At 48.8% G+C, this 27,164-nt stretch overlaps 1 protein-coding gene across 7 annotated transcripts; it reads right to left on the reverse strand.

The window, feature by feature from the left end:
• Slx4 (SLX4 structure-specific endonuclease subunit) lies at positions 1-26,224 on the reverse strand. 7 transcript variants are annotated; one of them, XM_029470758.2, is made up of 16 exons: positions 26,185-26,224; positions 23,277-24,014; positions 21,422-21,640; positions 18,011-18,194; positions 17,024-17,236; positions 13,570-13,775; positions 13,126-13,442; positions 12,346-12,559; positions 11,871-11,956; positions 10,393-10,539; positions 9,281-9,447; positions 6,307-8,522; positions 2,435-2,537; positions 1,666-1,839; positions 1,426-1,536; positions 1-1,023 (listed from the first exon to the last, which is right to left on the reverse strand). In XM_029470758.2, exons 2-16 carry the CDS (start codon positions 23,629-23,631, stop codon positions 672-674), a joined length of 5,064 nt encoding a protein of 1,687 aa, XP_029326618.1. In that variant the 5' UTR covers positions 23,632-24,014; positions 26,185-26,224; the 3' UTR covers positions 1-671. The 7 variants fall into 7 exon arrangements, with proteins under 7 accessions (XP_029326618.1, XP_029326616.1, XP_021041280.1 ...); XM_029470756.2 differs by having other exon boundaries at positions 1,426-1,839; positions 2,435-2,534; XM_021185621.3 differs by having other exon boundaries at positions 1,426-1,839.
• Between the last annotated feature and the right edge of the window lie 940 nt (positions 26,225-27,164).

The following is a 27,164-nucleotide window of genomic DNA, read 5'->3' on the forward strand; positions in this document are numbered from 1 at the left end:
TGTTTTTATTTCACATTATATAAAACAACTTCACTGTATTTAAATGACACAAGGTCATTCACAGACTGTGAAAACCCAAACTTCTGTTTTTTTTCTGGTCCCAGAGTCCACACTGGGTCAAAGAGGCTTAACACAAATGGGTGGAGCCCACAAACAACATGCTTACTTTGAGGGTCTTCATAGCTGTGCTGAGCCCTACTTGTAGGACGCTGGTGATAGTGGCAAGTATATGGACAGGCACAGGGTGCAGGCCGTCCGTCGGTGTCTGGTCTACCATGGCGGCTGGGCTGGTTTCAATGCTGAGAAGGCTGGACCCAGTTGCCTGTCCCAGAATATACTATAGGGCAGCTGTGCTTGGGTGTGCTGGACACAGAGAGGCAAGTGAAGAAGGCTCGGGTCTTGTTCGGGTCGCTGGTGTGGCCCACTGCCTTTCAGGAACACACAGGATGGGGACCCTGGTTGGGCCAAAGGGGGAAAACTGGCACTGACTGAGAGGGGAGGGTGTGCTCTGAGTCCAAGGGGGACACATGGAGCTGGAGTGCAGGAAAGTACGCTGGAGTTCTTGTCCTTTACACAGACATAGGCCCATATCCTATGACATACTGTGGAGGCCTGACTTATGCTAGGTGCCCAGGCCCTCTGGCAGGTCTACTGGGTGGAGGCCATTTCTGTCATTTCTGATCCTTTTTCTTTCGGCCTGAGGGCTGCCGTCTCTTGTGTTTGAGCTTCTCCTTTCGGGCTGCAGCAGTGGTGAAGGTGACGCACTGAGTGTCCAGGATGTCCAACAGCTTGCCCATGGCCACAGGGATACCATTCTGCTTCAGCTCAGCCTGCAGCTCGGCCAACTCCACAGGCTGGTACCTCAGGACCTGCCTGTGCAGGGCAGGCTTAGAACGGATATAGCGCCTCACTGCCTCCTCTGTGTCTGCGGCCTGGATTGCTGCCTGTGATGCAGTGACCCCGACCTCCTCGTCCTCATCTTCACCTGAACACTCAAAAGCAGCTCCAAACTCAGCAGAGGAGCTGAAAAGAACAAGGATGTTATGTGACCCCTTCTCTGCAGCCCCCAAGACCGGAGCCCTCTGAGGGAATGACTATTTTCATGGTTTTGTTGGGCCTGACATGTGACAGGACTCTTTGATGGTATTCTAAGGTCTCTGTGGTTCCTGGTTCCCTGTCCAGGCCAGTATAGGTGGGACCTGCTTCCTCCAGCCCCTTCCAGAAAGCTCAGGCATATAAGGAAACTACAGGGCTCCTTAGGCTGTAGTGGAGACTCAGGGAATGGACGTTTAAGCCATGTGGGCTTCCTAGAGAAGCCCAGACATCAATGTACTTTTGGACACTGGCCATTATGCTTCCCTAAAGCCCTCTCAGACCCACCACTCAAAGGACACATGATGTGACTGACCCCGCTGCCTCCATTACCTTTTAGAGCTAAAGGAGTTGTCACTGCCGTCCACAGAGGTAGCCATGGATTCCTGGGATGCTGGGAGCTGGGCGTCACCATCAGGATGTGAAGGCTCCCCAGCTGGCAACCTGCTTGGGTGAGAAATACTTTCACTGAGCTGCTTCTCTTGATGCTGAAGACTCTTGCTTTTAGTAGGGCCCTTGGATCTTTGAGTCCTAAGACCTGCAGTGGCCATGAGCTGGGTGTAACTTCCTGACCTTGAAGGGTTGCAGGTCTCAGTGGTAGATGCCTGGCTACAAGGTACCTCTGCGGGTATCTGGGAGGACTGGATTTCATCCTCAGAGTCTGACTCCAGAGTCTGGTGAGTGTACTGGAAAATCTCCTTCAGTTTTAGAACCATCTGGCGTTTGGGCAGAGCACGGACTCCAAACCTGTGTGTGGAAACAGATGAACTTCAGCGTCCAACAGTGCAGCCCCGTCACCACACTCTGCTGCCGAGTAACGGGCTTGAGTGGATGGAAATCTTACAAGCCTGACTCTCTCGGGCATGCAAAACCAACCATGTGGCCACATGCCAACTAAGCCTCCCTAAAGGCTACCCGTGCCAGAGATGTCGCCACAGTGTCCTGGGGACAGTGAGAGCACTGACTTCACTGAGTACCGGAGACTGAGGAGCAGCACTGCTTGGGATGGGACAGTTTTCACACTGCTTTACAAAATGAAGTCTCCTTACTTGGCTGGCACGGCTAGGGTTCCACTTCTACCATCATGGAGCAGGAAGACCTAACCTACAAGCGTCTTGTTTGCTAGCTTTCTGGAGCACACATCTGGTAAGAGTTAGGAAAAGCCCAGCCACTTACCCTACTCAAGCCTGGGCAGATCAAACTGCAGAACTTCCCTCCCAAGCTAAGGGCCAGCTGCAACTCCCAGCCCTGAAGGACCAGGTGCTGGGTCATTCTGCTTCCTGGGCCTCATTATTCATCACAGGAGCCCACCTAAAAGGAAGTCTGGAGAAACACTACCAACCTGTCCAGTTCTTTCTTCAGCACCGGGGTCTCCATGATCGAATACCTTGGCATTGGAGTTATAGGCACTTTGGGAGGCAAGTTCTTTTTCTGGTTAGCACCTTCTGGATAAAACATGAGAAGCACATGACTTGGTGTAAGAGGCATGGGTCTGCTACCACCTCTTGCCCTGGAAGTGTCACCAATGAAAAGGACAGACGGGGCCGGGCGTGGTGGCGCACGCCTTTAATCCCAGCACTCGGGAGGCAGAGGCAGGCGGATTTCTGAGTTCGAGGCCAGCCTGGGCTACAGAGTGAGTTCCAGGACAGCCACGACTACACAGAAAAACCCTGTCTCGAAAAGCCAAAAAAAAAAAAAAAAAAGAAAAGAAAAGGACAGACGGTAACCAACACTATGCCCAAGGAGACCACCTTCACCGTTTGAGCTGTTCCTTCCCGTTGGAATGCAATATACAGCAGTTATCAAGAACCACACCATGTACACAACAGTAATGCCAGTGAGCAGGCTCCTATTCTGACGTGTAGTGACAGCGGAGACAACTGGCAGCCCTGAGAATTCTCAAGCTAGCATACTCATCTCAATTTCCTATCTCAACAATAAAGACAATGTAAGCTAGGGAGATGTAAGTGAGTGAGCAGTGGTGCCAACCCCCAAGGCTGATAACTTCAGTTCAGTTCCTGGGAACCACACAGGGAAAGGGGAGAACCAACGCCCACTGCTGTCTCCTGACCTCTGCTTGTACACTGTGGCATACGCACATGCACACACACAATAAGTAAATGAAAGAAAAAAAACAATATAATTATAAATAAACAGAGGACAGGGCAAGCATTTCTCCAAATGGCCACTAAACTACATAAAAGATATATAAAAGGCACTCAGCAGGAGCCGTCAGGTACCAAACACACTACAGTAACACTTTATAGCCACGAGACCGGAAACATGAGATGTGTTGGCAGGAGTGGGGGGTGGGGGGACTGGAACTTTCACCTCACACACGTCTTGGTAGGGACCTAATATGAAGCAGTATCTTGTGGGGAAAGTGTGGTAGTTCCTCAAAACACTAACCACAGTTACAGCATGACCCTCAATCCTGGACCTAATTGTATCAGAAGTGAAATTTATGTCCACACAAAACAGGATTAATTACCACAACCCAACCCAATTGTCTACTAATGGATGAATGGATACAGTATTTAGATAAAATAAAGAAGGAAAGAGGTGAATCTTGAAATCTTGTACTAAGAAGTCAGTTGCAAAAGATTATACATTGTATGTATATCCTCTTAAAAATGCTTGGGGTGGGGGAAGGGCGTGCAGGGCAGTAGTGGCGCACGCCTTTTAATCCCAGCACTCAGGAGCCAGAGGCAGGGGATACCTAAATCCAAGGCCAGCCTGGCCTACAGAAAGTGTTCCAGGACAGTCAGAGCTGTCTGGAAAAACAAAAGATTAATGGAGATGCCAGGTCTACTGGTTCAAAACTTGAGTTTAGGCAAAAGAATTTCCTCAATGTCTAGGAAAGCCTGAGCCAAACACACAACAAAACTCCACCTGCTATAACCACAAGCTGGGGGTTGAAGCTCACATTTGTAACTCCGGGACTTTGGAAGCTGAGACTTGGGACTTCCTATAAATTCATACTAGCCTGGAACGCGGAGGGAGACCCTGCCTCAAAACAACAACAAAGCCCTAAGAAAAAAAAGACTGATGGGAAGAGCTAGCCAGCCCCCTCCTCTCCTTTTATCTGCAGAGGCTGAACACGCCTCCTGTCATTTTTCAGTGTTTGCCTGGAAAGCCTGGAAGTCTGCTTCAGTCTCCTGCAGTGGTTCTGAGTATTGCCTGGTTCTGGGAGAAATGCAGATTCAGTGGGGTGCTGGGGTTCTCAAACCACTGTCAGCGGCCCAGTGCCCTTGGGGATTTGAGAAGGAAGCAGCAGGTGGCTGCTTTCACTCCCTTTCAGCATGGCTGTGACCGCATGGTGGTCCAGTAGAGCTGGTGTCCTGTCCTCCCTGCCAGGGGGCTGTGGCTTTTGCACTTTTCTGAAAGACTGGAATGAATGGGAAGTAACATCCTTCTATCTGGGGTGGGGCCAGGGGTCACACTCCCCCACACCTTCCTCGCTTGAGCTGTGTCTGGATGCTGGGTGGAGTCCACCATGCATGCTAAGTACTCACTGTGTTGTACACGGTACACTGTCCCATTTCTTTAAAAAACAAGAGATTGAAGTAAAAAGTTGAAAGTGAACTAACTACCACATGGTGTTTACATTACTGGGCAACCTAGTTCTGAATCCAAAGAGAACCTTGTATGTGGTGAGCAGTCTGCCTCGCCTCCACCTTGGGAAAGCTCCAGTCTGTGTTGCAGCCCTCTTTATTTTATGTATTTTATGGAAAGAAATGAGTGAGCAGTGTGATTAGCTCCTGTGACCTTAAGTCACACTTAAGTCTTACACAGGCAGCACGTGTCAATCTGCAACGTCCCACTGTGTTGGGTGTTTTCATCTTCTGGCTGCTGTGACTGGTGCTCTTAGGAATGAATGATTATCTATTTGAATCCCAGTTTTCAACTAGTTTGGGTGAAACTGGAGTTTCTGGGTTCTGTGGTGTTACTTGTGTTGTGTGTATGAGTGTGTGTACAATCATGAGAAGCTCCAACGCTGGCTGCCCAGTGAGCCCCATGGATGTCCCTGTCTTCACCTCCCCGTGTGGTGATCACAACCGTGTGTGACCAGGCCCAGCTTCTAATGTGGGGTCTGGAGATTGGACGCCAGCCCTCATGCTTGCACTTTACGGACTGCACTTCCTCCCTATACATGTTCTGTTGTCTTCCTTCCTTTCTTTTTCTTTAGATAAAGTTTTGTCATGCCATGTACTTTAGGTTGATCTGAACTCTTGATATTCCTGCTTCTATGTCCTGTTCTGGGATTACAGATGTACATCACCCTACCTAGACTGATTATGGTAATTCTATACTTAATTTGGGTGGGGGTAGGGTTTCTCTGAGTAGGCATGGGTGTCCTAGAACTCACTCTGAAGACCAGGCTGGCCCTGAATTAACAGAAATATGCCTGCCTCTGCCTCTGCCTCCAGAGTGCTGGGATTAAAAGGCATGTGCCAGTCAGTACAGTCAACTATTTTTTTTTTTTTTTTTTTTTTTAGGTTTTTCGAGACAGGGTTTCTCTGTATAGCCCTGGCTGTCCTGGCACTCACTTTGTAGACCAGGCTGGCCTCGAACTCAGAAATCCGCCTGCCTCTGCCTCCCGAGTGCTGGGATTAAAGGCGTGCGCCACCACGCCCGGCCAGTCAACTATTTTTAAAGACAGCACGTGTTTGCATGAAACTCACAGCTACACTCACTGCTGCCAGTGACCTTGGCCCTGTGCTCCCCCTGCCTCCACCTCCTGCGTGCGAGAGTTACATGCGCATGTTAGCACACCTGGGTGTGTGTATTGAACTTCTGTGTTCATGTGGTGCAGGGATTGAATTTAAGGACCTTGCGTATGCTAGGAAAGTACTCTACCACTGAGCCAGAGCTTTAACACATGTACTTAACTTTCAAGGAGCTTCACTGTGCGCGTCTTAAGGTGATGTCTGCTGACAGCTCTAACCTCTAGGTGCTGAGTCAGGGTTCACTGAAAGGGACTCTGAATAGATGGGTGCCTGGAGATCCAGGCAGGCTTAGGAAAGGCTGACGTGCTGCTTATATACTTACTAGTATATCCTAGGGAGACAGCCAAGTCTCCTACTTTATAGGAGGGGGAGGAGGAGGGGAGACCAAAGGCAGGGTCTTGCCCAGATGAGTAAGCTCTTCATCTTTCCACCCCCACCTCCACAGTATAGGTCAAGACCTCTCTCAGGCCTCACAGCCACTCACTTGGTGTCTCTGGCCTGTCTGGCTTCCGGGTTCTGGTGCTCAGCATTTGAGCCACAGGTGGAGCCTCTGGAGACTGTCCTTCCTCCTCATTCCAGTCGTCCCACAGAGCCTGGCTAAGAACACTCAGTTTGCTGCTCTCTGGAGAGCCAGCCTGTGAGGACTGTTCTTGAGACTCTCTCAGAGCACCACAGCTTCCTCGGATGGGGGTGGTACCAAGTTCCGGGGAGTGGCAGTCATCACTGTGCAGAGCCTCCAGGACCTGACTGCTGGGACTGCTTGTGGTCAGGGGGCCGGTCCGCTCCAGATTCAAGTGGTCAATTGGAATTGGTGAGAGAGGCTCATTCCAACAGTAGTCACCCATGGGACCTGGGGGGTCACCATCTAGCACGGGGTTGCTGTCTCCTTGATGGGAAGCCACCTCCTGCTCATCATCACTGTCCCCAACTTCTACCACGTCATCAGCTGTAGGCAGATTTGGCAGGCATGGTCTAGGTGCGGAAGATTTCTGGGACCACCTGGTAAAATCAGGGCCAGGACATGATGGCTGTGAAGAAGAGAGTCTGTGGTGCCTGGGGCAGGGATGGGAAGGGCTTCTGTAGGCCTGTCTTCCACTGTCAAAGGCTCCTAGAGTAGGCTGGGTGTGTGGCATGATCACAGAGAACTGCTGGGCTGCTTCCAGCATGGTCCTGCCTTCTAAGTTAGGTCTGGGTGTTTGCTGAGCAGTCTCATCTGAAGGAGTCCTGGTCTTAAGGCTTTTGATTTGGGTCTGTGATGAGCAATCACGACTCTTGCTGACCCCTGGAGTGGCAGGCACCAGCCAAGAGGTGTCTGTAGCACTGTCCTCATCCAGGCTGGTTTTCTGGCTGCAGAGCAGCCAGGGGATGTCTCTGCGGCCCAGTGCAGACTGGTTTCCCAGCTGTCCTTCCTCCCCGTGCTGTAGCTCGGCCTCTCTCTTCAGTGGGCTTTGGAAATGTTCGTGATCTTCTTCAACATCAATGACTGAAAACAGTTCAGAGGACCTGGGGCTAACTTCTAGAACTTTCCTTCCCTCTGGGGAATCTTTAGAAACTGACTCTGTCTTGGTGTGCTCCAGCTCCTCATCTGAGTCCAGTAACAGGATGACCTCATCCTCCTTTTTCACGTGATGCAGAGGATCCTGGGCCCTGGGGCTCAGGGGCTCAGGTACTGACTGTGTGAGGTCAATGGGTGGAGACTTTGCTGGGGAAATCAGGATGCCCCTATTTCTGTGTCCTGCTATGGGGCTACTTTGTCGGCCTCTGTGGTGGCCAGCATCTTTCTGTAATGTGACAATGTTACTGCCTCTCCTCTGCTTAGTTGGTGTAGCTGGAGACAGTGATCTTGGGGATGCCACCCTGGAAATGCTACTGTGTGACTGGGACACTGAGGGGGACAAATGACTTGTGTGGTATAGGTGAAGCCATGACTGGCTGGGACTTCCATCCACAGAAGACTGTGACACAAGGCTGCAGGGGTGTGGAGTAGGTGCCTGGGCCATGTCTGCCTGCCTCTCTCTGACATGGTCACTCTGCTCTTCATGATCAACTGTTATTTGTGACAGTTCAGATGACACTCTTGGATTTGATGGAAGGAGCTGTTTGCAGCCATGGGCCTTGTTTGGGTGCAAAGGCGAGCACTCTTCCCCCCTCCTGTGGCGGCTGCAGAAGCTGGGGTGGTCAGTTGCCTCCCTCAGTGCATCCTGGGCCTCTGCTTTCCCTGCCCAGTCTGGGCACTGGTCCTGCAGCAGAGTGGAATGTCCTTTGTGTCCCCAGCTGGCTAGTGCCTCTTCTTTTTCTAACCCAGATGACTCCATGTGCTCTGTATTTTCTAGCTGTTTGTTACTCTGGACACCTGCCAGGGAAGGCTCAGAAACTGCACTGTCCTCCCTGTGCGGGTTAGTGCTCCCATCTGGGTCTGCTGCTCTACCCCCCTGGAGAAGCTTCCTCTGCGTAGCAGCAAACTCGTATATCTCTTCCATTTCTGCTTCATTCACTCTTTCTCTCTCTTCTTCACAGACCTCAGGTTTCAGCAGAGTGTCTACTTCCCCCTCATTGTCTACCCACACCGACCTCAGGAGTTCCTGGAAAGTCTCTGCTCGGCTTTCACAGTCCTCACTGGTCTCTTCTGGCTGTTCTCCCTCTAAGTCCACCACGGCGGGCACTTGTTCACACAGCTGAACAAGGTCACTCACACCAAACCTGCGCTGGGAGGGAGACACGGGTCATCACTGCTTACACAGGGAACAGGTGGCCAGAGCAGAGCTCAGGAAGAGAAACAAGGATGTCCCCTGTGGCCTTTCCCCTTGTCCCAGAATGGACTTGGTCATCACTCTGGCCAGCACCCATGGTGCTTTAACTTTGGTGCTAACAGACTGAAGGTGTGTCAGACTCAGCTGGCAATCACAGGAGCTGGTAGGGTTACAAAACCAGGCAGCGCATGCTGCCCTGAGAGTCCCTCAAGACACTGTACCTGAGAAAAACCACAGCAGAAAAAACTGTTGGCGGGCCTGGCTGACCACCTATCAGAAGGCTCTGAAACCCAGTTGGTGTATCACAAACCACCATCACTGAGCTTTTCAAAGAGGCACAAGGATGCGCACATCCTGGGAAGAGTGAGGAAGAGGAAGGGTGCCGTGCTGATGTGGGGTAACTCTGGGGGGGGCAGTCGAGGGGCTGCATGAGGTGTCTGTCTCAGGACACTGGGGCCACGGGCTACCATCCCACCATGCCAAGTGAAATCCCCCACCCAGCTCTCAGCACTCTGCAAGCGTCCACTCTAGCCAACTACCACATACCATTCAGGGCTGCTGGTGTAAATCTGCGACTAAAAGATATAAACAAGTTTTGGCGGGCTTAGCCCTGGCCTTTAGGCGGCACAACCTGCCTTGAGATACCAATCTCCCAGTCCATGTCACCAGCTCTAAAGGCTGTGGAGTAGACGGAAAGTACAATCCCACCTTAGGGCCAGGGAACGCAGATCCGGAACCAGGCTGGGAGGCATGTCAGTGTCTGCCGTGTAGAGGTAGTTCAGAAATGCATGGGCAGCCTCTGAGCTCACATCACTCAGCAGGACACGCTGGGTCAGATCCCCATCCTCTTCAGCAGAAAAGCTTTCAGTAATGACCTGAGAGTGGAGAAACAGAGTCTGGCTTTAGCCTCTCAGACAGCCTGAGATCCTGAGGGGTGGGAAGCAGTCTTGGCCAGATTCTGTGGTCTGGACGTTTGTTTACAAGATCCTATTAGGACGGATGTTTAAGGTCAGCTTCCACCTGACAGAGGCGTCATGGACTCGAAGCATAGCTGACTCGGGTCTATGCGTTGCATGAGTATAGTGAGAATTTTGGTTTCTTTAAAACACAGAAATATAAGGATGTTTTTGTTTTAATCCCAGCTGTGGGGTGTGGGGCTGCTTCAGACTGTCCACAGCAGCTGGCTGTGATTTGCCTTGTGTTCTGCAGTGGCGTTTGGAATGCTGAGGACTTTTTAGAGGATCTATACATGCTAAAGTCACAATACGAGGGGCTGGCCGGCTGGTGGTTGTGGTTTGTCAGAGAGTCGTGTGTGAAGTTATGGAAAGAAGAAATGAGACATGCTGACAGAGAAGATCAAACTTGCCCCAATCAGTAGGAAGTAGTCTAACGATATTGTCACCCTCTTTTCCCTCTATCCTTTTTTCTCTCCTACCCAGTGTTAGGGGGGTGGAAGGGTGAAAGAAAGAACTCACAAAGTAGATAAAAGTCCAGTTACACACAACTCCAAGATAGACATGAATATGGCCCAATACATTTGCAGATGATAATATCACCCTGCAGTACTAAAAGATCGGACACTCTTGTGTCTGTCACACACTCTTGTGTCTGGGACTTCCTGACGCAGACCAAGCCGTGTGCTGGATTCCTGTGTGGTGGCTCAAGCCTATAAAGTGAGACTAAATCAAAAACTTGATGCTCCAATACAAAGAGACGGTAGGTGATCAGGAGGCTCACAGTGATGCAAATACAAATGGAGGAAGGAGAAAAGCAAAGGGAGGGGGAGGGGAGGTGGTGGGCTCCCAGCCCTGCGTACTTACATACTGAATAAGAAGTGGGCATCTCGCATAAAGAACAAACTTGTGTGCATAAAGCACCTCTCCACTGTCAAGCTGGAACTGGACATCACTCAGGTGTGGATTATTGACCATGGCCCCAAAGTCTGTCACCAATAACCCAAGAGAGAGCTGTAAGAGGAGGAGGAAGAGATTTGTGAGCTCCCTCCAACACTTTGCTAACTTCTCATGACTGGGCAGACCAAGAGCCAGGACTAAGCTTTCCTCTCCAGGATGTACACAGAGGCACAAGGTTATACCTCTGGGTTACATTGAAGACATCAATCATCGAGCCAGAATGGCAAATGCTATTTCCTTTCCCAGGTTCTCTCTTACAGTGTATCCCCCGGCCTATGGAGAGGGGCAGTGGTGGATAAAGACACCCTCCCACCTCCTATGCTCTGCATGCCAGGACTCGGAGCCTGAGATGTTCAGGAACCCAGCACTTCCAAGCTACATGCAAGAACATCACCAAATGGCCCTTTGCATAAGAGGGTCCTTATGGAACGACACCAACTTTATGAAATACCCATCTTTCAAGGTCACACTGTACACTGGATTGGTAGCTAGAGCTCACCCCATGATCCACATACAGAAGGGGCACAGTGAGTCCTTAGTGAGTGAAGAAAATCACTAAGAAACAAGTACGCAAACCAGAGTGGTTAAGAGCACTGGCTGCTCTTCCGAAGGTCCTGAGATCAATTCCCAGCAAACACATGGTGGCTCACAACCATCTGTAATGGGATCCGATGCCCTCTTCTGGTGTGTCTGAAGACAGCTAAAATGTACTCATATAAATAAAATAAATAAATCTTTAAAACAAACAAACAAACAAACAAAAAAACAGCCAGGCTGTGGTGGCACACACCTTTAATCCCAGCACTTGGAAGGTGGAGGCAGGTGGATTTCTGAGTTCGAGGCCAGTCTGGTCTACAGAGTGAGTTCCAGGACAGCCAGAGCTACTTAGAAAAACCCTGTCTTGAAAAAAAAACAAAACAAAAAACAAACAAACAAAAAAACAACTCGGGGCTGGTGAGATGGCTCAGTGGGTAAGAGCACCCGACTGTTCTTCCGAAGGTCCGGAGTTCAAATCCCAGCAACCACATGGTGGCTCACAACCATCCGTAACGAGATCTGACTCCCTCTTCTGGAGTGTCTGAAGACAGCTACAGTGTACTTACATATAATAAATAAATAAATCTAAAAGAAAAAAAACCAACCCAAAAAACCAGAAGCCTGGATGAGGCAGTCACTTGGAGAGGCTCTGAGAACTGACTACTGAAGAAACCTAAAGTATCCAAGCACAGCAATGGCAGAAGAAGTTGTGGCAATGACCCAAGAAAAGAGACAGAAGTCCTGGGGCTCTCAGCTCCACCACGTGTGTCAAGGTATACATCTGACAAACACCACTGAGCCAGGGCAGAACCATCAAGTCACTGTGGCCCAGCAGCCTTCGTACTTACTGAGGCACTGTCGTCCTTCTTCAGGGTCTTCTTACATGGCAGGACAAACCCTGTCAGCGGAAGGCTGCTAGGTACCAAGTCCAACCCTAAGAGAAGGATCAAAAGGATATCATCTCCCAAGTAGGCAGTGTCAACTCTAGGTTTGGCTGTACACATGTTATTTAAGGACATCTTTACTTAAAGCAACTCTCCCCCAATTGTTTTTACCCATCTACATCACAGGGAAGTAGGAGGATTATAAGACAGCCAGAATAGCCTAGGAAGCTCTGTCCTGGGCTAACGTTTAGGAATGAGTGTGAAAGACACAAATGTTCTGCATCATCTTCATCCCTGAGGCTAAGTAAGGCAAAGTATAAGAGCGCCTTAAAGCACCCTCTCCACTGAACGGAGAGCAGAGCCTCCCAGCGGACCATGCTCTAGTGTCACCGACCTCAGATTCCACGAGGCAGGCCCAACAACCTGCCCAGTGTCCCACCTGTGAGTACGCCCTGACTCCCCGGCTGTGGGCTAGAGCTCAGCCCTTCCACTGCCAAGTCCACAAGGTCCTGAAGGGCTTGACGCTCCCTCTGGCTGGAGGACAGCAGCCGGATCTTGGGGCTGTGGCTCACAGGAAGGCTGCTCTGGGAAGCAGGTGGCCGTCGTGGACTCGGCTCTCCTTGCTTGGGCAGCTCCAGTGGTAGCTGGGGTTCCTGAAAGAAGTTGAATAGCTAGTGACTGTGTGGTTACTGTCACCGACACATAATCTCCCAAACCACCCTACACACTCACAGCTAGGACAGGGCTACCCTCACAACCAGGGGCAGCCCGGGAAACCTCACTGTGTTGGCAGCTTCCGTTATAGCTCAGGTCTGCCTGATGCCCTTTAGTGTACAGAGGGCCAGTTATCACAAGGGTCCCCTGGAATCAGTCGCCCACTTAAGTGAATATCAACTTACATCTAGCAGTTGTATGTAGTATGTATGCAGGATGTAGGTTCCAAGGCTCTATCTCAGACAGAATTTAGGATCTATGCAGGGTCGGCTAAGCCTGGACTTTGCATTTTAAATGAGGACTGTGTTGAATTGGAAACCAAAGTCATTTTCTTAGAAGTGCTACAGAGTTGCCACAGAGACAATAAGGTACATAATGTGCCTCTGTTGCTTCTCCATATCCCACTCACTAGATTCCTCCTTTTCAGCCCTGGTATCTGGTTGCATTTCTAGATTGCCCAAAGCCCATAAGTACCCACTTATGTACTTGGAGGAGCAGGGTTCACCTTGGTAGGGCATTGGGACACAATTGGAGGAAACAGTCCCACTGTGTAGAAGGACTCCTCAGCCCAGGCTCCTGTGAGAGCGCTGAGTTCCCACAGAAAGTTCCGCTTCCCTTCAGGCAGCTGTGCTCGCCAGCCTGCAGGTTCCAATTCTTCCTTAAAAATCTTGCTGGCAACAAGTGGTGGGGTGCAAGACAGTTCTGCTTCCTCTGACAGAAGCTGGGCAACACGATCCTCAATCTGTCTACCTGTGGTCTCAGAGTCTTGGGTTACCAACTGTGGGGGACACACCAGGAGTCTCTTCTTGCGACTTTTCTTCTCTAGAGATAAACAGAAGTGACTCAGTCAGAAATGGCTCTGACCGCTTATCCCAGGAGTGGCCATGGTAACTCTCAGACAGCACTGGCCACCAAGCCCTCCCCAGGCCCCGGCTTCAGCCACATGTACCTGCTCCTAGCCTTATCTTCTCAGAAAAAGCATTTTCCAGTCTGAGTGGGGGCACAACTGGACAGTGCTCCACCTCAGAGCGAGAAAGAGCCATGGCCACCAACAGATCTTCAGATGGAGCCTCAGGCTTATTGACTTTCCTCCTCCTTGGCTCCCTCTTGGTGGTGGCTCCTTTCCGTTTCAAACCTCCAACATGGTTGCTGAAACTAAAGGGTAGACATAGAGAAAGGTCAGTGAGTGCCTCTGAATTTGGGCCTCTCTTGAACGAAATCTTACAACAAACAAGAGGGACAGAACCATTGTAATGAACCAACTGCCCAACTGCCTGGGCTTCCCCTGTGCTGGTCTGGTTCCTTGTGAGCTCACTCCCTCCAAACCTAGACATTTAGCACAAGGCACACACCGGAGGGCCTAGGTGCTTTCTTGGCCATCGGTGGAACCTGTATACCTACATGTGGCCAAACCTTAGTAGTCTATAGCTCCAAGTAGGCTCTCTGTAGCCAACAAGTTCTGAAACTTCAGAACCACCCCTAACCACTACAAGGCAGTCAGTCCTGGCCACAAAGGATCCTCTCCTTCCTCCAGGAAGACTACAGCAGCACCTCTATATAAGGCTGAAAGACAAGGTCTCCCAGACTCTGTTACCACCAACCAGCCTCCCTAAGCTGGCCTGCCACTGCCTTACAGAGGTGTACGTAAAGGGCTCTCTGGCAAGAAAGAAAGATCTATTTTCTGAGTTAGTCCCAGCAACTGGACAAATAGATGCGTGGTAGGAAGCAATTCTGAGAGCCTGCCCCGCAGCTGTTGTCTTCATTCAGGCTTCTACAAAAGCTCACACTCCCCTGCAAGACAGGGAAAGTTGGAGATATTTTTGTGTCACTTTTGAAGATGTAAACAATCCCTAACTCAGCTAACTGTATGAGGGAGGGGGCGGTGTAGTGGCTATTCCTGGTTGCCAACTTGACTATATTTGAATGAACTACAATCCAGAATTGGGAGGCTCACCAGTGACCCTAATCTGGGGGCTTGGAGATAGAAGTTTCTGATCTGGATCTTGGTATGGAGATCTTGAGGCATTGTGGCTATGGATTCCAGAAGATTAAATCTCCGAGTTCAAGGTCATCTGGGATTAAAGGTGTGGTGGAACACACCTTTAATCTGGGCTACACCTTCTGCTAGAGACCATACAAGGACATTGGAAGAAGGGAGTCTGGCTCTTGCTCCTTCGCCTGCTTGCTGTGTAAGACTGAGTAACTGCTAGATCCTTGGACTTCCATTCACAGCTGCGACTGAACCATTGTTGGGAATTGGGCTACAGACTGTAAATCATCAATAAATTCGATATAGAGACTATCCATAAGTTCTGTGACTCTAGAGAACCCTGACTAATACAGGCGGGGAGCTGTCAGTAGCCAGGAGCCATGTGTGATGAGCCATGGCAGGACTGGGGCAGTGAGGAAGCAAGCAGGTAAGTAAGTAAGGAGAAGGTGGGCAAGGAGGCACTCAAATCAGGTCGGCGTGTGTGCTCTGCCCAGGAAATCCTCAATATCCTGAAGCCCAAATGCCAAGGTGTGGTCTTAGTAGAGGAATCTTTAAAGCCCACTGAGAGAAAATTCAAAGTCCCTTCCTTATGGGACTCTCTCCCCACCATCTTTGGAGGTATTTTTAAGGTATACATGTTTCGCCGGGTGTGGTGGCGCACGCCTTTAATCCCAGCACTCGGGAGGCAGAGGCAGGCGGATTTCTGAGTTCGAGGCCAGCCTGGTCTACAAAGTGAGTTCCAGGACAGCCAGGGCTATACAGAGAAACCCTGTCTCAAAAAGACAAAAAAAAAAAAAAAAAAAACCCAACAACAAAAAAAAGCTATACATGTTTCATCTGTGAGACAAGCAATAGACTAAATGTCTATTTGAAGGCCTTAAGGCTTCCTGCCCTGCCCTACAGTGTTAGTATGGATGTCTTAAGTATACACAGACTCCCTGGCTTGAAGAACCTCCTCTGCCCTCTGTGACCTCAGTTGTGGCTCAGCCCAGTGGCTTAAAACCCATGTACAGGTAGTGGTTAGCACACACATGTGCTGCTGCTGCTGCTGCTAACTTTGTTCCCTGAAAGCTGGAGTCAACTTAGTTGTTCTCAGATCAGGGACAGTGAACAGAGTTGATCCTTTGCTGCTTGCCCGCCTGGCATCTGCATGCTGAGGACCACTTCCCAGCTCTTAGGGGAACCTCCTAGTTTAATATACAGGCACTAATTTGTACAAATTAAAAAATACATTCTTGGATCACAGGGCCCCCAATGGAGGAGCTAGAGAAAGTACCCAAGGAGCTAAAGGGAACTGCAACCCCATAGGTGGATCATTATTATGAACTAACCAGTAACCCAGAGCTCTTGTCTCTAGCTGTATTTGTATCAAAAGATGGCCTAGTAGGCCATCACTGGAAAGAGAGGCCCATTGGACTTGCCAACTTTATATGCCCCAGTATAGGGGAATGCCAGGGCCAAGGGGTGGGGGTGGGTGGGTGGGGGGTTGGGGGGGGGAGTGTATTGGGGACTTTTTGGATAGCATTGGAAATGTAATTGAGGAAATTACCTAATAAAAAAAAAAATACATTCTTAGCCGGGCAGTGGTGGTGCTCGCCTTTAATCTCAGCGCTCGGGAGGCAGAGGCAGGTGGATTTCTGAGTTCGAGGCCAGCCTGGTCTACAGAGTGAGTTCCAGGACAGCCAAAGCTATACAGAGAAACCCTGTCTCAAAAAACAAAAAACAACAACAACAAAAATACATTCTTGGGAGGAAGGGGGATGGATATGAAGGAAAAAAACATTGTATAAGATTCTCAGGGGCTGGTGAGATGGCTCAGTGGGTAAGAGCACCCGACTGCTCTTCCGAAGGTCCAGAGTTCTAATCCCAGCAACCACATGGTGGTTCACAACCATCCGTAATGAGATCTGGCGCCCTCTTCTGGAGTGTCTGAAGACAGCTACAGTGTACTTACATATAATAAATAAATAAATCTTAAAAAAAAAAAAGATTCTCAGAGAATAATATACATTCCTATATAGTTCTGCCTAGTCAATTCTTTCAACTGTGCTCAACAAGCTGACATTACTAGCATGAAAATGAAGCTACCCTAAAGTGGAAACACAATGTACAACTAGGACATAAAGTAAAGCAAATACCAAGTTCTTGGATGTGCTAGAGCGGCCGCTGCAGGATTATGAACTTGCAACATCTCAGGAAGGATTCAAGGAAGCGTAGCAACTCTCTGCATGGATGGCCCCATCTGCATGCAGACTCCTCGTGCTCCTAAATCCTTTCTCGACTGCATCCAATTTCCCCGAATGTCTCATGTCAGAATCCCAGAGAGCTTGTTCTTGCCAACTCCATAAGAACTGTCTAAGGAATGTCTAAGTGGAGTGGAAACACCATTCTGTGGTCTGATTCATTGTCTTACCTGGGTACCTGAGGGCTGCCATCCACCTCTGGCTGAGCTGTCTGTAGCCTCACAGCCTGAAGCAGGAGTTGGGGACCCACTTCCATCCTCACCGCACACTGCTTCAAGTGACTGATTCGGCTCTTGGTGGTGAGGAACGGTTTCCCACATATTGGGCAATCAGGGATCCGAGGTGGAGCAGGTCTCTGTGCCTTCTCTGCCTCATCTAGGCATCTGCAGGAAGTCAGTAAACATAGAACCACACTCTCAGGAAACAAGAACTATAGCAAATACTGGATCTACATCGACATGTAAACATGTTCCCTAAAAGCTGACCCCCTCATACTACCTGAAGTCTCCTAGCAATCAGCCTCAGACACTAAATTTAGGTTTGTGTTGGCAAAAGTGGCTAAAGAAATCCAGGACAGAACAACAGTTACCTTACAATCCAGCAATCCTACTAAGTATAAAACCCCGGAAAAATGAAAGCAAGTGTTCAAACATGAAACACATGTTCACAGCAGCTGTACCACAAAACCCACACAGTTGGAACCTAAGTGTCTGGCTATACAAGTAAGAGTATGCATTCTATCCATTCAATGGGCTCTGATTTTAGCCATTAAAAAGAGTGAGGTAGGGAGATGCCACACTGACACACATATAGATGAGCTCTGGGGACACTGTTCCATGGAGGATGGACACAAAAGGACAAATACCATGTGACTCCACACATGTGAGTGCACATCTCAGACAGACAGTTGGGAAGTCATGGTCTGCAGTGAGTGGTGCAACAGTGGCTTCCAAGGGGTACCCTGTTCCCTTTGGAGGTGTAAAAGGAATCCAAAACTGATGTGGTGACAGGGTCACAGAGGCCTAGCACCCTGTAAGTGGACGGGCTCCACCGTGAGAGCTCCACCTCAGTGGGCTGTTTGGAAAAGCTGGTACATTGATGATGCTAAGATGCTATCACCGTACAAGACAGCAAGACGCCCACAGTGCTGCCCCTACCTGTTCACATGTTGCTCCCTCCGGGTCATATTCATTGCTGAGAGATTTTTCTGACACATTTGACAGAAGAACAACCCCTTCTCCTCCAGGCTGTCATGGTGTGAGGATGCTTCCTCCCTTCTAAACTCCTGCTGTAAGGCCAGGGCCATTGCAGCATCACTGTCTGTGGCATGCAGTTTATACTCTGCGGAGTGGAGAAGCGTCCAAGAGCCATGAGAACAGACAGCCTCCACCATCTTATGCTGCTCTGTCATGTCTATAGCTCTTGCATCATGGTCACTGGGAAGCGCACAGGCAAACTAAAACCAGCAGCCCTCTGCAGCCCGCTCACAGGCGCTGAGTAGGCAGAGTGAGCACTGGGCAGGGAAGACTCTGAGAACAGCTCTTTCCACATGTCAGTGTACACACACAATACCTGGAAAGCTTTATGGAGCCCAGCCTGGGACTCTGCATCTCTAGCTTAGCCTCTTCTAATGCTGACCTCCTACTAAGTCAGGACAAGTGTAAAATGCCTTTGGCAATCAAGAGTCAGCATCAGCCCAAAGGACAGAGTAGTTCTGGCTCTCTGAACAGACTCAGGATACACACAGGATGTGCCTGCCATGGGGACTTTATAACTCCCAAGTTCTCAAATATTACTTCCGTCTATAACCCTTGTCATGAGCTCAAAAAACAGCACAACTTCATTTTGGTGCCTTATTTCTTTTGTGGTATTGGAGCTCAAACCCAGGACATATGTATGTACGTGTGTGTGTGTGTGTGTGTGTGTGTGTGTGTGTGTGTGTAGGCCACAGGTTGATACTGGGTGTAGTGATGGTTTGTATATGCTTGGCACAGTGAGTGCCACTATTAGGAGGTGTAACCTTGTTGGACTAGGCGTGTCCCTGTGGGTGTGGGCTTTAACACCCTTATCCTAGCTGCCTAGAAGCCAATATTCTGCTAGCAGCCTCCAGAGAAGATGTAGAACTCTCAGCTCCTCCTACGCCATGCCTGCCTAGATGCCACTATGCTCCCACCTTGATGATAATGGACTGAACCTCTGAACCTGTAAGCCAGCTCCAATTAAATGTTGTCCTTTAGCGAGCGTGGTGGCACACACCTTTAATCCCAGCACTCGGGAGGCAGAGGCAGGCGGATTTCTGAGTTCAAGGCCAGCCTGATCTACAAAGTGAGTTCCAGGACAGCCAGGGCTATACAGAAACCCTGTCTTGAAAAACCAAAAAAAAAAAAATGTCCTTTACAAGACTTGCCTTGGTCATGGTGTCTGTTCACAAAAGGAAAACCCTAACTAACACAAACACAAGCGTCTTTGTTGATCACTTTCCACTTAACTCACTGGGCAAGGTCTCTTCTGAATCTGGAGCGCATCAATCCTGCTAAATGTCACTAAATGCCAGTTGGCCCTAGAGATCTCCTGTATCTGTCTCCCCTGGGATTACAGGGGGCTCTTCATACCTGCTCAGTCTTATGTGGGTTCTCAGGCTTGTGTGGAAAGCCCTGTACCCAAAACCCCTCTCTTCCTTTTGTACACATTCCGAGAGGAAGATCCTTATTGCTTACAGGGTCATTATACCCTCTAGGCACACACAGACCATTTTAAGAATGGTTGCTGCAAATGGATGTATCTGGAGGATATCATCCTGAGTGAGGTAACCCAATCACAAAAGAAGTCACTTGATATGCACTCACTGATAAGTGGATATTAGCCCAGAAACCTAGAATACCCAAGATACAATTTGCAAAACACAAGAAAATCAAGAAGGAAGACTAATGCGTGGATACTTCATTCCTCCTTAGAATAGGGAACAAAACACTCATGGAAGGAGTTACAGAAACAAAGTTTGGAGCTAAGATGAGAGAAAGCATCCAGAGACTGCCCCATCCGGGGGTACATCCCATAATCAGCCACCAAACACAGACACTATTGCATATGCCAGCAAGATTATGCTGAAAGGACCCTGATATAGCTGTCTCCTGTGAGGCTTTGCCAGTGCCTGGCAAATACAGAAGTGGATGCTCACAGTCACCTATAAGATGGAACACAGGGCCCCCAATGGAGGAGCTAGAGAAAGCACCCAAGGAGCTGAAGAGGTCTGCAACCCTATAGGTTGAACAACAATATGAACTAACCAGTACCCCCAGAGCTCGTGTCTCTAGCTGCATATGTAGCAGAAGGTGGCCTAGTCAGCCATCATTGGGAAGAGAGGCCCCTTGGTCTTGCAAACTTTATATGCCCCAGTACAGGGGAATGCCAGGGCCAAGAAGTGGGAGTGAGTGGGTAGGGGAGCAGGGCGGGGGGGGGGGAGATAGGGGACTTTGGGATAGCATTTGAAATGTAAATAAAGAAAATATCTAATAAAAAAAATTTTAAAAGCCAGGCGTGGTGGCGCACACCTTTAATCCCAGCACTCGGGAGGTAGAGGCAGGCGGATTTCTGAGTTCGAGGCCACCCTGGTCTACAGAGTGAGTTCCAGGACAGCCAGGGCTACACAGAAAAACCCTGTCTCGAAAAACCAAAAAAAAAAAAAAAAAAAAAAAAAGAATGGTTGCCAAGATGTTTAGCCCAGATCAGTTCAGCTTTTAACTTTCCTAATGCTGTGACTCTTTAATACAGTCCCTCATATTGTGGTGACCCCCAACCATAAAATAATTTTGTTGTTATTTCATAACTGTAATTTTCCCACTGTTATGTATCATAATGTAAATATCTGATATGCAGGATATCTGTTCCGTCTGTCTCTCCAGGGTTAGAATCACCGTGTGTACCACCATGCCCAGCTATAGATGCTGGGGATTTAAACTCAAATTCTCATGCTTGCACAGAAAACACTTTGCTCACTAAGCAATTTCCTCAGTCCTTACTGTGGTTTAAAACACACAAACAAACACACAAACACACACACAAACACCAACCCAACTCTCTATAAGAGCTCAGCTTCATGATAAGCAGTGTGGAGGGGAATGAAAAGGGAGAAAGGAAAAGAAGAACAAGGCCGTGTGAGGAAGTCCAGTAAGAAACCAGGAGTAAAGAGGCAGCTCGGTGGTTCTCAGTGTACAGTGCTCTTGCAGGGGACCAGAGTTTGGTTTCCAGGACCCATGTCAAACAGCTCACAATTGCCTGCAACTCCAGCTCAAGGGGATCCAGCACCCTCTCCCAGCCTCCACAGACATCCACGCTCCCATGTACATACCCACACAGATACATAATGTACACAGAATTAAAAATAAAACATAAATAGTTTTTATAGGGACACTCCATTCTTTGGCTAGCTCCAATGAGGTGGGGAGGTAAAGAGCAGACAGAAAAGCTGTATACAGAAATAAATAATAATAAATGAAGGAAGCAGCTTCTTGCACTGCCTCTCCTACACAATGTAACTTATCTTAGAGGGTAGAGCATGCTCACCATACCGTTTTCTCCCACTATCTCCTCGGGAGGGCTCCTTGGGACACTGTCTCCCAGTGCAGTCTTTCGCGGGCATTCTCCTGAGGCGTGTCTCAGGCGCTCAGGGTCTGCTCTCTTGAACTGCTTCATCCGTTGCAGAACCAGCTCTGAGACTCTGGGACTTGGTACACCAGTTGTCGTGAAACAGGAAGGAAGAGGCTGGGAGTCGCCATTGGGAGCACTCTCTGACAAGGAAGAAAATATTCACAAGTTTTGTTGTATAGCTTAGACTCAAATTTCCAAAAGTTCTTTACTAGTCAGCCCAGGTTTGACCTGACTTGTGTGACTAGGACCTGTTCATCCACTCACTGTGGCTATGCAAACACACAATGGCAGAAGGATACTGGATGCAGTGCCTGCTGCTGAGCTTGGGGTTCTGCTGGGGGTGACGAAGATGGTCTCGAGTCATGTAGTGGTGGTGATGGATTCATAATGCTGAATGTACTAAACACACTCAACTGTATACTTTAAAATTATGTAATGAGCAGTATCTCAATAACGTTGTTAATAAAGAAATACTAATGACAAATGTTTATCTCTTCCTAGACCCATGTTTTAACCTGAGATACACCTACAGCCTTTAGTGGAGGTCTAGGAGCCCATGAAGCTACAGGCTAACTGTGCAGGTTTGCATGTGCAAATCACTGAGACCTTTCACCGGCTGCAGAAAGAGAGCTGAATGGCCAGCGTGCCTGGGCAGGGCTGTAGAGTCCGTCAGAGTCTCCAGGAGCTCAGACTTTAAGGCCATTGATGAAAGACCCTGCACCCACACTAGAAATGTTTTTACAGTAAGGAAGAGAAGGTAAGGAAACAGAAACCAGGAGCCTGCAGAGCCCATCTTACATGCAAGTCTGGTTTTCAGTTCTGTGTGAAGGGTTAGATCAAGCATACAGAGAGCTGAGGAAGCTTTCAGCCCATCCTCTGAAAGCTTCCTCAGTCTAACCAAACTGGCTGGACCACTCCAATGTACATACCTTAAAATCAATTCACACATATACTAAAGGTGCCATTGTTTTTATGCTGACGTGACTACTGTCAACTACATAAACAGTTACAAAAAGCTCACGGAGCACAAAGCTCTAAACACACTCATGGGAACACACAAAGGGCTGGGCAAACTGGTTGTAGGGCTAGGCTTATTTCTGTAAATTAAGTTTCATCAGCACACGGCTGCCCCCATTCACCTCCACATCATCCTGGGCTGCTTCCTCACTACATACAGCTGCCATTAGAAACAGTTGACCCTTTGTATCTAGGGGAGATCAGTTCTCGGTGTCCCTGAAAATTACTAACTATCTACATTTAACCTGTGTATATCTAGTGTACTTTAATTCAGCTATATAATAATGTGATATCCAATATAAAGTAAAAGCTATATAAATAGTTGCTACAAGGTGTTATTAGGGAATTAAAACGAGAAAAAAGGTCTGGACATATTAAGCACAGATTCTTTTATCAAGTGTTTACCTTCTGACAGAGCTGGAATCGCATAGATACAGAGAGTCAGTTGTTGTTGCAGCATAAATATGTGAACTGTAACAACAACAAAATATTTGCTGTCTGGCCTTTTTATGCTTTTGAGATAGGATCTCTCTCTACATAGCCATGGCTATCCGACACTCAGTATGCAGACACTAAGCTGGCCTCAAACTCCCAGAGATTCCCCTGCTTCTGCCTCCCAAGTGCTAGGACTAGATGAGTGCACCACCACACCCAGCTATCTGCTTTCATAGTAGATTTTCTGAGCCCTGGTTAACAACAGCATTGATCAGTTTGGTTCCTTTCTGGAACCAAATCTGGCAGTGGGTCCTGCCTGGTTACCTGTCTGAATGCTCTGTGCTCTCTCACACAACACTGGCTGATCTGGGGTAGGAGCAAGAACATCTCCCTTCCCATTCGCAGGGAGAGCTGGGCTCCCTTCTTGAGACTTGGGTGCCCCTTGCTTTGTAGTCCTAGGAGTCTGGCTGCCTAATCGAGGTTTCTTCTCTGAAGGGCCTTGAAGAGCTTTGCTCCTGGCGACAACTTGGCGGCCTTCTTTCCGTTTGCCTCGGTTCTGAGTGTGGCCAGAGGCCTTCTGCCTCGTTCTCTCTCCTGATGCTTCTTTGGTCGCATTTCTTCTCACCCTTTGGAAAAAGCTGGCACAGAGTTCTTTGAAATCGTCATCTGACTCCTCCATCACTTGACCTGTTTTAAGGTTTCGGGTTTGTCTTTAGGGGAGTGAGGACCGATCTGGAAACATGTCCACAGATGAGGAACTCGTGTGTGAGCCCACTCAGGCCTTCCCACACCTCTGGCCTCACTACAGCTCCTCTTCTCTGTGATTTACTTGGAGACTTTGCACAACTGCAAACAAAGTACCGATCTCCTCTCCATATGATTTTTATATCTTCCTTCAATTTGGACCCGTAGCTAAATAAGTTGTTTAAAAACTTCACAAGTGAGAGAGCATTTTGTTGTCCAACAGCTGCCTCTTAGATAGAACACATGTGAACTCTGTGATCAGGTGATTCTCCAAGATCTCCACAGTGATAAAGGGCATAGGTTCATCTAATTTTGTATCTGTGGAAAACCAAAAGCATCTAAGTATAATTAGACAGCTACTGCCATTTTATGTCATTTTTTCCACGGTGTACAAGAGGATGTCAGGTATGAGGAAAGTCTCCAAATACAATCTGGTTACAAGTATACTTGTTCCACAGTATGTCCCAGTGCAAAGCACATGACACACAAGACATATCACACACCACACAAGCATGCACGCACATGGTTTTTACTGAAATTGGAGAAAAACATGAAGACCAACTGCCACACAAATATATGCTCCCCAAACACAGGGAGCTTATCTCCTCGAGTGGCCTCAGGACTCCAGCTGTCACCTGATCAGCTTATGGGACAGTCAGCAAATGCTGCAAAATGATTGAAATAAGGAGATAAAAGATATATATATCCTTGTACATTCAGGAGAGAGAAAGGCCACCTTTTTTTCTATTCTGAGTCCATAAGAGCTCTCTAAGCTGCCTGCAGAGAAAGGCTGGGTCTTACAGGCATGAATGTTTATTAGGGCAAACAGTATATTCTGGTTCAAAATCAAAACTGAATAATCTGGGTCTGGGGAAACAGCTTGGTGAATAAGGGTAAGTGTGCTTACTGAAAAGGACAGGGACCTGAGTTTAGACAGCCAGCACCCATGTTTAAAAAAAAAAAAAAAAAAAGCTAGGTGTGGAGGCACATCCCCAGTGCCGAGGATGGGGAGGGGAGATAGAGACAGGAGGATTGCTGAAACTTGATGGCTCGCCAGACTACTTGAAAATTTGCAAGCTCCTGAGAGACCCTGTCTCAAGAAGGCCAATAGTGATAGAATAGAATACCCAACATTCTCATCTGGCCAACAGATGAGAACACACGCACTCACACACACACACACTCACACACACACACACTCTCACACACACACTCGCACACACACACTCACACACACACTCGCACACACATACACACACTCACACACAGACACAGTCACACACACACACACACACTCACACCTCCCTATAGAACCCAATGACAGAAATCTATTCATTCCAAATACATAGTACAATAATCTTATAGAAGTTTCCCCTACTCCTTCACATGGGCTCTTTCCCCCACCTCACTCCATGTTGTCACACATGGTTGCCACAGTGACACCTGTCACAGCTTATAATCATTTGCAGTGCATAACATTCATTGAAAGCTTATGTGCCCAACGCTATGCTAACTGCTTTTAAATCTTTAGCCCATTTAATCCTTACAGCAATACTATATAATACAATCTACTGTCAGCTTTTCCTTATAGTGAGGAATCAGCCACAAGCAGTGTAAGGAACTGTTCTGAAGTAGCAGGGCAGTGTGGTTCCAGGGTATCAGATCCTATGTTCCTATTCGCTCAATTATCTGTTAGTGAAGTTCAGCATATCAGTTAGATATACATTTATTTACCTTGTATTTTCTTTGGGCTATCTGGTACCCAACTTATAATAAATGCTAGGCAACGATCTGTTGAATTCATGAACTGCAAAGAGTTTGATACAGGGGGAGGAGAGTGAAGAGAAATGGTAGCAAGGAGAGAGAGGTCAGTTCAGTTCTCAGGGGCCTGGAACGTTAGGCAAAAACAAACTGAATTTGATTATGCTAGATGTGTAAATCTCTACGACACATTAGCGTTGAGTCCCCACGTCTCTCCTGACAATCAAGTCATAAGTCTGTCCTCTCTGGGAGGTGCTCCACCAATATCTGCTAAACGACATAACGGATTCCACCAGGCTGCCAGCATCCAGGTAGGGGAATCCTGCCTCCTCAGCACCCTACCTGCCTACCAGCTCCTAGCAGGAGTTAAGGGAATGAATGGATTCGGGCGGGGTGGACCCTCCCGCCTACCCTTACCGGTGACCCACGGAAGAGGACTGGGCCTGCCTTGGGAAACGTTCTGACGGCCCTAACACCAGACAGAAGGTTCTGATCGCTGGGCTGTCCCTACCTCCCTCCGGGCAGGCGCTGCCCCCCCGTCTACCCAGTTGCAGCTCCTGTCACTCCACCGCGGACCGGTCGAGATCGGGGGACGTCTGGGGAAGGCTGACAAGACAGATGGCTTCAGGCCTTGCAGAAGAGGGGACGGGACACCGCGGGAAGTGACAACCCCCACCACTACTCCCCCCGACCGGGCCACTCTAGGCAGATGCCGAGCTCCTCCTACCTCCCGCGCTTCGGCCGCACCTTCTTAGCCGAGAGCCGCGCGGGGCTGCGCTTGCGCCCTGAGGCTTTCGAGCAGAGAATGACGAGTGCGCAGACGCACGGTCTGCGCGTGCGCAAGACTATGTACGTGGTCCGAGTTTGGGAAGCGGGATGAGGGTCGGCTTCCGGTCTCCCAAAGCAACTACGACGTTTCCGGGCGGTGTGCGGTCACACGAGCTAGCAGTGTAGTCTTGCAGGTTGCGCGTTGATAGCGCTCGCTCCTTGAATTCTGTGCTGAGGAGCTTCGGGGTGAGGGTACTGATGGTCGCGTTTAATGAAGTGTGGTAGCGGGGAGTGGTTCAGTGATTAAGAGCAGTGGCTGCTTGTCTAGAGGTCCTGAGTTCAGTTCCCAGCAGCTACATGGTGGCTCACAACCATCTCTAACTGTATCCCGTGGGTATCTGATGCCCCCTTCTGGTGTGTAAATGTAAACATATGCATAAATAAATGAGAAACCGTGTGGTGGCATCCCCTCATGGTATGTGTGTGGAAAAAGCGCCAGGCTCAGGCTTAGTGCCTGGCTAGTGCAGCCCTAAGGGCGGGAGGCTCTCGTGGGCTCATGGGTTTCAGCGTCGCCCGGAGGTCCTAGGTAGTGGCTGACGTTATAATCTCATGTTAAGAGAGCAAGAGGCAACACTCTAATCCAGGAGTCAGGAAGAAAGTGAGTAGTAAAGAGAGTGAGGACCTTGTACGAGACAGAGTTGGGATCTGAGTGTTTGCTGAGTCACAGAACACTGGGAACATTTGAAGGAGTAGATCTAGAAAGAAGACCACACTTTTGTATTCTTAGAGATATAAATTAAGATATTGCTGTGGTTTGGGGTTATAGGATGCAGTATATTGAGGCCGGCCCACTCTGAGGCATCCCTTCCCCCTGAGGTACGGGTATAGTATATAACAGGTATAGTATAGAATAGAGTTTATTTGGGGGCATGGGAAGGG

This window comes from Mus caroli, unplaced genomic scaffold (assembly GCF_978045245.1).
Source record: "Mus caroli unplaced genomic scaffold, Mus_caroli_1 scaffold_17, whole genome shotgun sequence".
Lineage (NCBI taxonomy): Eukaryota > Metazoa > Chordata > Mammalia > Rodentia > Muridae > Mus > Mus caroli.